The sequence below is a fragment of the Xiphophorus hellerii genome, chromosome 17 (genome assembly GCF_003331165.1).
Source record: "Xiphophorus hellerii strain 12219 chromosome 17, Xiphophorus_hellerii-4.1, whole genome shotgun sequence".
Lineage (NCBI taxonomy): Eukaryota > Metazoa > Chordata > Actinopteri > Cyprinodontiformes > Poeciliidae > Xiphophorus > Xiphophorus hellerii.
In genome coordinates this window covers 7,134,561-7,144,765 of record NC_045688.1, presented here as the reverse complement: position 1 = coordinate 7,144,765, position 10,205 = coordinate 7,134,561, and the positions used below count along the sequence as shown (strand labels likewise).

Genomic DNA, 10,205 nt, shown 5'->3' with positions numbered 1-10,205 from the left:
ACTCAATTATCAGGTAGCTAAATCAAAATTATCAATATTTTATAATGGGATTATTTCATATTTATATTGTAGACTATAAATATTTAATATCAAGATAGCATTTTATTCATAAACTAGTTGAGTCAAAATTCTGGAAATACTACTGTTGATTTATTTAAGTAAAAAAATTTTTAATGTGATCATATCTAGTTAAAATGATAATCTTTTCGTTTAGGATTAATCTTGAGTCAATCTATGAGACAATATATCACATTTATGTAATATAAATTCCAGTTTTTTCCTGATGGTGAAGAAGACGCGCAAACATATCTAGCGGTTGCTTTTCGGGAAAACTACACTACCCACAAGCCTTTTCTACAATAACACAACCACGGGCTATGCTCAGCCAATCAGAGCTGGGTCCCGCTGCTCTCCAACTGACGTGTCGCATTGGATTGTTATTGGGGGAAAAAACACGGAGCTTCTTCAGATGCCATTTCTTTAACCAGCAGGCAGCTGAAACCATGGCGGAACCAAGCAGACAGGATATTTCTGCCATTTTCAAGCGTCTGCGCTCCATTCCAACGAATAAGGTCAGTTTTTATGAACGACAAACGTTGGGGTGTCTTTAACAAGGAAGTCCGCTAAAGCTAATGAGATATATGACACGTCGCACTTTGTTTAAAAAGGCCTGTGCTGGCTCGCTTTAACCAGATTAGTCAGCTCTTCTCCCTTTTTTTTGTCATGGTAAATTATCCTCACTGGTGGAAACAGGTTGTTAATACATCCTAATTATGTTCTGGCTACAATTTAGTCGAAACGACCGTTTTTTAAAAAGTTAATTACTCCAAACAGATGTTACGCTAGCCAAAACGGATAGACGCTCGTCTCATCAGTTTTGTTTGTTTAGGCTTAGTTTTTGGGCGTATAGTCCAAACTAAATACTGACACACGTCTCTTCTGGCGCCGTTAATGGAAATTAAAGCATTTACAGTCATTCAGACCCAGTCGGCCACAGCTGTTTGAATATAAATGTACTTCAGACCCCCACAGCTGTTTGACACTGACTCATAGAGTCGGACTATTGATTTTTAAAAAAATAATTCAGATACTACCTCGTTTTTGTGATCAATTCTTGCTCTTTGGTCCTCAGGTTTGCTTCGACTGTGCAGCTAAAAACCCCAGCTGGGCCAGCATCACATACGGGGTGTTTCTCTGCATAGACTGCTCTGGGACTCACAGATCACTGGGAGTGCACCTGTCCTTTATTAGGTAAGACTCTTTCCTCTTCCAACAATTGTTCAAAATCTTGGCAAATTGGATGAAGAGCTCATGTGGGCAATTTTCAAGTTCTCGACTTTGACTGGAGCGTTTCAATGTGCCTTGATCTAAGCCCTTCTGTTTTCGTTTTTATGGAACCAAGCTTTGTTACACTCATTTCTATTCATTCATATATCGCAAAGGCACAATCTATTACCAAGTATTTCTGGTTTAGTTTCTTGTGCATATTTATTAGTATACTTGAAATAAGAGAAAACTAACTTGCAAGTACTGTAAGTTTTCAGCAATAAAGCTGAGCTTGTTTTTTAAGTTAATTCCTTAATATTGATGAAAAAGTTCTAGTTCCATTGGTAGATTATTTACTTATAACATGCCATTCTTATAAGTGAAATAATCTACAAATGGAACAAGTACTTTTTCTTCAATATTAACAGACTATTAACTTAAAACAAGCTCATATTTCTTGCTGAAAACTTACTTGTAAGTTACTTTCCTCTTCAAGTGTACTGAGATATTTGTATTTTTTTTTGTATTATTATTTTTTGTTTTTCTCTCTTCATCAACTTATTCTATTGTTTAATAGGTTTTGTACAGCACTTTTGTGCTGTTTTAAACCTGTTTTTACTCTTTAGTGCTTTGTCTGTTCTGTTACACAGGTCCACTGAGTTGGATTTTAACTGGTCATGGTTCCAGCTTAGATGTATGCAAGTGGGAGGCAATGCCAGCGCTGTGAGTGCCGATAGAAGAGAGGAAACCTTCATGTTCCAGCATCATTAGAAATATGTTGAATCTTCTCTGATCGCTTTTGACAGATTGCGTTCTTCAATCAACATGGGTGCAAAGCTGGTGCTGCTAATGCTAAATACAACAGCCGTGCCGCCCAGCTGTACAGGGAGAAGATCAAAACTTTAGCCACACAAGCTACCAGACGTCATGGCACTGAGGTAAAGCGAACCCAAAACCAGACTCTGACATTCTTTGTGCTGCTTCCTTTGCTTATCAAACTTTAGTTAAAGTGTCTAAGCTAATATTAATTGCTGCTTTTGCCTTTTTCACTATAGCTGTGGTTAGACAGTCAGGGTCCTCTTTCTCCAACCTCACCAGAGGACAAGCAGGTGGACTTCTTCAGTTTGCATTCACAGGTAAAGAAATATCGAAAAGATGCCATTGTTTTATGATTATCTTTTTTTCAGTGCTTTGGTTTTAGTGTTGATTTATTCTGTCTTTGAATGCTTTTTGCTCCTTATGGTGCCTTAAAACTTGACTTTTTAACAACTTTTACAGTTTATTTAACTAACAATATGGTACAGATGTAGATTTAGAGTCACTGTATTTTTTTATGATACATTTATTGTAGATTTTGGCTTTGCCTGTGAATGAATATGATTATTTAACTAAACTGCAATCACAACAAAGGGATAATTGCTGAGAAATCTCCATATATTTATGCTGATGCATCAGTTATTCCTCTGTATGCTTACACTCTCCAGTAAAAGGTTTTAACCTTTTTGTCTGTCTTCCAGGATGTACCTGAAAATCTAAACATGGCCAAAATGAGTCTCAGCAGCCCCACACTAGAAAAGCCTTTAATCGAGGAGAAAGATGAAGATCGAAATGGTATCTGTAGTAACAGTAAAAAAAGATCTCTCTTTGTCATTTAAAAAAAAATATCACCCATCCAACAAAACATGCATTTTGATTTCAGGAAATTCAGAAGAAGGCCCAAGTGTTGAATTAATAAGTGTTTCCCCAAAAGCAAACCCAGGTTTGTTGGAAGTTTTGTTTTTAGAAATGATTCCCTTAAATGAATTTTTAAGTACATTTTTTAACTCTATTGTAATAATTGTAGAAAAAGTAAACTTTTTTTGTTGTTGTTGTTTCCAGAGCCTTCCTCACTTCTAAAAAAGAAGCCAGCTGCTGCCAAGAAAACTGTAAATAGAAAGACATGTTTTGGAAACTAATCTCTTATTCATTCACTCTAATTGTGTGTTTGCAATGAATTCTATTAACTCATCAGCAAGGTTTTGACTATTTTAAGTAATAAACCATACAAGTTGTTGCAGTTTATCAAAAATAACTCTTGCCACCATCAGAAATGTTTAGGATAAAATTATGAAGTCTATGTAACTGTATGCTTTTTGCTTATTTCCACTGGTAATCCTGAATCTGCCAGATGTATGAATATGTTTTTGGCTTCCATATAAATGCGAAACCTATCAGAAAAGATATTTTTACAGCTTTATTAGACCTCTGATGTGTCATTAGCACAATAAAATAAATAATAATCAGAAAGAAAACAGATAATGTTTTTGTAAAAGTGATTAAACTTAAAATGAAATAAAATTTCAGTTTGATCGAGTTTAAATTTGAGTTGTCGAATTAGAGTTGATCAAGGTTTGTCCAAAATACCTACTACTAAAAAAAAGAAAGGCAAAATGTGCAAATTAAAAAAACAACAACTATTTTTTCACAATTTTTCTTCACAATTTAAAAAAAAGAGAGTTTTTTCATTTGAATTTGCATTCTGGGGGATGTTGGCAGAGAAAAAGGCTTTAGCCATCAAACCTCTCACAACAGTCGGCTAAGCTAGGTTGGAGGAATCAACTAGCTCACTCGCTCTTTGGTTACTTAGCAACCACTCTCTCACTCTTTGTGTACCTAGCAACAGCCTGTTTAACTTCCGCAGCAGCAGTTTAAGGTTTCGTCACTGTGCCTCATAACTGCTTAAAAATAAAAAATGGACGCCACCAGTTTAGTAGTACTAATCAATAATTATCTATCGGCTGATATTAAGTGCTTGTATTGGGCTACGTTTTTCAGAAAATGGACTTGTCTGCATACATGTTGAATTTAACTGGAATTTCTGTCTGCAGCTGGCCTCTAAGAAAGGCGGACTGGGCGCCCAGAAGGTCAGCAGCCAGAGTTTCTCCGAGCTGGAGAGAGCGGCTCAGGCTGCCGACAAACTCCGAGAGAAAGAAGAAAGCTCCACCGCAGGCGCCAAGAGGAACATCACAGCTGAGGACTCCATGTGAGAACACCACCTGAAATAACCACTGAAGCTTAAACCTGTGTTAATTTAATATCTCTTTTTATTCCCCCTCCCCCAAGTGCTCCATCCATGCGTCTGGCCTATAAAGATTTAGAGCAGCAGAGGAAAATCGGGGAGCAGAAGCTGAAAGGATTGGAGGGGAAGAAGAAGGAGCAAGCTGAGCGACTGGGCATGGGTTTGGGTATGAGGAGGTAGGATGATGACTAAAAAATCAGTTTGATTTGTCTGTATCTTGTCTCATTTGGAGTCTGTTTTGTTCGTCTCTCTGCAGTGGAGTTTCTCACTCCGTTATGTCAGATATGCACATCATCCAGCAGGAGAGTCCGCTCGGAGCCAAGACCACCAAGGGCCGCAGATTTACTGAGGAAGACGAGTACGACGGGACGTTTAGCTCAAGGTCAGATAAATCTGTATAAACACAGCTTTACGTTTAATTATTATTAGTTTTTGTTTTTATTTTATATATTTTATAAGTTGGGCTTTTGGTTTCTTTGTTGCAAGTTTTTAAAATAAACTTATCTAGATGGCATTGCATTCCCTTAGTCGTTTCTTGAGAAGTTGGAAAGAATAATTATATTTACAGCATATTTAGCTTCCAGAAAATGAAAAATGCTTAAAATGAAATAAATATTTCATTTGATATTAAAATAAAAATTTTAATTTTTATAAAGTAAAATTAAACTCAATTATGAAATAAGTAAATGTTGAAATAAATAAAGATAAATCTTTTTATTAAAAAAAAAAGATAAATAGAAAACCTAATCTTGAGATAAATAAACATGAAATAAAGAAATCGTAATATAAATGTTAAAAAAATTAAAGATTTCTATTAAATCTTTTAATTCATGGGAGCATTTATTTATTTAATTGAATATTTATTAATAATATTTTAATATCTTTATTTATGTAATTAGTTTAGAATAAAATGCCTCTCCATATCCAGTTATTTCCCTCTGCCAAAATATTCTCCAATAGTTTAACTGTGGCTGTAGCATCACCTAAATAAGATGTTTTCAGATTTACAAGAATGCTGCAGTGCAGTTGGAATAACATTCTGGTCTGGATATGCAGAATTTAAAATTTGCATACTATAAAGCAGAAGTCTACTACTAGTTTTAATATTAACTGGCTTTTTTAATGCCTTGTTCCAGACTTTTTGTGGGAACAAAACTGTTACAATTGATTTAGTGTTGAAGCATCTTTCTGTTTTTTAAAATGACTGTAAAATTGTTTTTGTTTTTTGAGGAATGTTTCACGGTTTGAGGATCAAACGGACACCTCTGAAAGTTTCTCTATGCGTTGGGGAAATGATGGCGGCAGCGGAGGAGGCTGGATGAATGAGAGCAAGAAACCAGAGCCGGACTTCTTCTTGTCCACTGCCGTGTCTTCATTTGACGACAGGTAGGATGTTTTTGGTACTTATATATTTTGAATTATTTATAGTTACTTTTGGTGTTGTTGGTCATTTTAGATCTTCACCAACTTGTGCTCTTCGATGGTAAGGTATGTTTATGTGTACAGCACCATTCATAGGATTATTCAAAGTGCTTTACAGGGAAAAAAAGAAACATGGATACAAGAATTGGTGTTCACGCATCACTTAAAATAAAAAATATGTAAAACGGTGGACAATAACATAAAACAAGTACCAATTTTTTTTGTCCTGTTTTTGCTGAAAGCCTTTACTCTACTAATACTTTATAAAATGCTGTTGAGTTGATTTAATTATAACCTTTATGTGGTTGTTAGTCCATCGCCTTTTCATTCTCTCTGATCTTGGTCATTTCTGATTTCTAACTTTGCATTTTTGGGAACAAAACGGTTACTTCCGTCTTTTCTGCATTTCTAATTTATTTTATAAAATATAAAGTTGCATAGAATCAACTTATATTTTGTAGAGGATATTGTTGTGCTGCATAATCTGCGCTAGTGGCATCAAGTAGATGCTGAAAAGTAAAGTGGCTCGAGAACTGAGCCCTGATCAACCCACATGTGATCTGTTTTACTCTGATTCATAACTACAAAGTTACTAGTCTAATCTTTTTAATTTCATACATGAAATAAAACAATTGAACATGTCAGATCTGGATAGAATAACATAAAATAACAATTGTTGAAAAACATCCAGAAATACTTGATATTTTGAATTAAGACTAAATGGTGTCCAAACTTTGTAACTTTGATTACAGTTTTTACCTTATTCCCATACTGAAGAGAAAAAATGTGCCTGGATATTTTAGACACACAATGAGAAGATTTAAGTAGGAAATGATGGTATGTAGTAGAAAATGTATCCAAAATCTTTTAATTTGCTTGTTTTTAAAAGTTTGACTGGAATATTGTGATTCTTGTCTTGTGATCTTTATTTCTTTATTACCTGAGGATTTCAAGTCAGCTCAAAGTGTAACAGAAAATTAAACATTAGACTTATTTTACAAAGTACTGCAAATGTAGTCATGTTAAAATGTATACAAAGTATTTTTCTTAGAAAGTTTCCTTTTGAATAGTTGCATTCCTGTGATGTTTAACTTTTTATCAACAGACCCGTTTCCAGGAGAAAAGCTGACTTGCCATCCTACTCGGATTCTGGAGAAGCTCAGAAAAAGTTTGGAGATGATGTCAAGGGGATCTCATCTGACATGTATTTTGGAAAACAAGACAACTCTGAGGTACGAAGTGAGCAAAATCTGCATTTTATTATTATTAAATGAATACAATTATTTCCACAATTATAGGGAAACTGGAGAAAAGGGCAATTAAACAAACAAGTTGATTCACAAAAGTGTTTTAAAAAATAAAATGTTCCTTTTCTCTTTAGTACGAAACCAGGACGCGACTGGAGAGGTTTTCAGGGAGTGCCTCGATAAGTTCAGCAGACCTTTTCGATGATCCAAAGAAAGAAACTGGTAAGACACAATTATGTTTTTTTGGTCAGTTTTTATACATGTAGTACAGAAGTTATTAATTTATAAATTACACATTTTTTTCTTCACATTTTCCATTTTAATCTATATTTCTGGACTTCTTCATGGTTGTTCTAGTCTTTCTAAATGTAAAATTGAGAAATGTGTCAAAAGGTGTGAGCGAATAAAAAACAAGGCAGTCGAAATGTGTACTGTAGCAGAAGGAAGTCAGGAGAAATGTCTGAATGTAGGTTGGACATCCAGCAAACCATCACCCTGCTGAGGGATTTAAAAGCTCCACGTTTTGAGACGATTCTGCCCGTTATATTCTGAAAGCTTTCAGAAAAATGTAGTTTCTTCTCTCGTGTCATCAGAGGAATTAATACCAGCTCGCCCCGCAGTGATTGTGGCAACCATAATAGTAGTGAATGGAAGCACCTGAAAGTCCCACTTTTCTACACAAGATCCGTTTGTGTTTTACTCATCAGGGATTTTCTTTTTTTTTTTGACACGTCTGGACCTCTTCTCTTGTGTTTGACTCTCGCTTCATGTTTACAGGAAGTTCATACCGTCTGAGCAACGTTCTGCCCAACGCTCCCGACATGTCGCAACTCAAACTCGGCGTGCGCTCCGTCGCAGGGAAACTGTCGGTCATGGCTAGCGGCGTAGTCAACTCAATCCAGGTTAGTCAAACACTCAACACTCTGGGAATGAAATCAGACTCGTTTATGTCTTGTTAATGACTTGGTTATCTTATGTTTCTTTTTTTATTTTATTCTTTAGGACCACTACAACTCCTAAGTGGCAGTGTGAACATAAATCGCATTTCCAGGAGCTCAGACATCGATGCTCGTAGCAAGTCTGCACGTTTACCACCAAAATTATTCTTTGTATATTTTTGGTATTAAACAACGTGTGCAGATATGCAAAAAAGGAAAAAGATGATTTTTTGTTTAACTTGGAGACTTGAATACCAATTACTCTGCTTTAAGGTTTCTGGGTTTGTGCATTTAGAAGTGCTGTAATTAGCAGATGGAGTAGCTTCGTGGTGTCATGAAGAGTTTTTCCTTAACGTTTGTTTCTTTTTTTTTTTATTATTTATCTGATCAAATCCACACTATTTGGGTTTCACCAGGTCATCATGCTGTTAAAGACTCCTCTTGTTGGTTCGCAAAAGCTTGAAAGTGTCCTTTTAGTCTCCGAAGTGCACTTAGGTTTGCTTCCTTACAGAGCGGACCAAAAGACGCCAGAAACCGTAAGGGACCAGATGGTTTTCTAAACGTAAGCTACTATTGATTCTTTGAGCTAAGGTCGTACAAATGAAGTTACCAAAAGAAGAACTGATTCATTAAGCTTTCATACAATATGGTGGGAGGTTTATTAACATCCATCATGGACATGAATGTCATTTTTTATTTTGGGCTTCAGTTAAACTGCTTCTTTTTTTTTTCTTTGTTTTTGATGTGTCAGGGTGAAGTTTTTAGGTTAACAAACAATTTAATGTCTTTAAAAATGATGGATTGTTTGGTATAATCATTCCACCTTGAAAAACAGTTTGAAATGCATCTTTAAAAAATTGGCAAATAATATTTATGCCCATATTTATGATGGAGTCGGGTGGTTAGCTCCGTCAAACAGCATGAAAAGGCACAAGAAACTTTGTAAGGCTAAATTATAAATGTAAAACTGGTTTCCTCATCTCAATTTATCAAGACAATCTATATTTTTTTTAAGTACCTTTTAAAAAATCAGTTTACTTCAAGTAGATTCATTGCAATATTCAAAGTGCTTAACTATTGTAATATTAAACTTTACTAAAATTAAACGTGTGCCTTTAATGCTGGTACGGTTGGATTTTGTATATTTTACAAAATTCTTCTGTAGGAAATCTTGTCATTTTTGTTAGTTTTTGAATCTTCGTGTCTGCTTTTTATAAATATAAACCGTTCCATTCTGAAAATTGCCGCCTCTTTAGTCACTCAACTAATTTTGAAATATATATATTTTGGCATGCAAGGTGGGTTTGATTACTCATCCTGGTTCAACTCAATAGTTTACTAATAAAAAAGAAACGTCCAGGAATCCAAACAGTCAGAGCAGAAGTTAAACACTGCCGAGGATTTGCTTGGAAATGCGACAGTTAGGCTTTAGCTCGGATTTCCTAAACAACCATCTGCTATTTTTTTGGGTGTTTTTTTTGGAAGTCTGGTACTCAAAGACCTAATGTTACCGTCCAAAGGATGCACTACTCATACCTCCTAAACTTCTATTATCCATTACTTGGCTGGTCAGAGCTATTTTGGGTAGGATGCTAACATTAGTGTGTTTTCTTTTTGTTTATTTTGGAGGCAAAAGTCAAAGAATTTTACACCGTTAACAGAATATTTGTTTTGCTCCGATCACCACAAGCCTTGGGCCAAATATCAAGGTTCTTTACTTGATTGTAATGTTTTGGTGGGAATTCTTGTTTTCTGTTTATTCAAAATTAGTTTGGAAATTTGCACATGGCAGCTTTGGCCTGGTTGTTTTTGGTCTCTGAGTTAAAGATGCATTTATGTTTGCTTTGTCTCTTTTTGTATGACCTTTTTCTTTTTTTAATTTTGCATGTTCACTATGTAATTCGTACAAGACAAGTCCTGAAAATAAGATGAAATCATAGTTTCCAGTAATGGCTGTGTAGTACAGTGTTGTAAAGAGCTTTTGGTTATCATTTATACATAAAATAAAGCTACTGATGATCATTATGTCCATTTTTGACTCAAATTTGTTATGCCTTAACTTTTCTGTTATATTTTTTGAGCAAGTGGGATTTTGCATGTAGGCAAAAAAGTTACATTTTGCAAACCAAAGAAAAACTAATAGACTAGAAATCACTTTAAATAACCAATTAAAATGGCAGATTTTTTATATAATCCTTATCAAAATAGTTGTCTTTCTATTATGACATTTAATTAATTTATTTGTACCTAAAATATTCAAATAAATGCTTTTAA

General features: G+C 34.9%; 1 protein-coding gene across 1 annotated transcript; it reads left to right on the top strand.

Annotated features, from left to right (window-relative positions):
• The first annotated feature begins 417 nt into the window (after positions 1–417).
• On the top strand, positions 418–9,956 carry arfgap3 (ADP-ribosylation factor GTPase activating protein 3). The gene is made up of 16 exons (XM_032590018.1): positions 418–572; positions 1,133–1,251; positions 1,917–1,989; positions 2,073–2,204; positions 2,322–2,402; positions 2,784–2,877; positions 2,966–3,025; positions 3,145–3,191; positions 4,134–4,288; positions 4,369–4,500; positions 4,581–4,706; positions 5,555–5,710; positions 6,852–6,978; positions 7,128–7,215; positions 7,771–7,895; positions 7,996–9,956. The coding sequence occupies exons 1-16, from the start codon at positions 504–506 to the stop codon at positions 8,011–8,013; spliced, it is 1,602 nt and encodes a 533-aa protein (XP_032445909.1). The 5' UTR covers positions 418–503; the 3' UTR covers positions 8,014–9,956.
• The last annotated feature ends 249 nt before the right edge of the window (positions 9,957–10,205 follow it).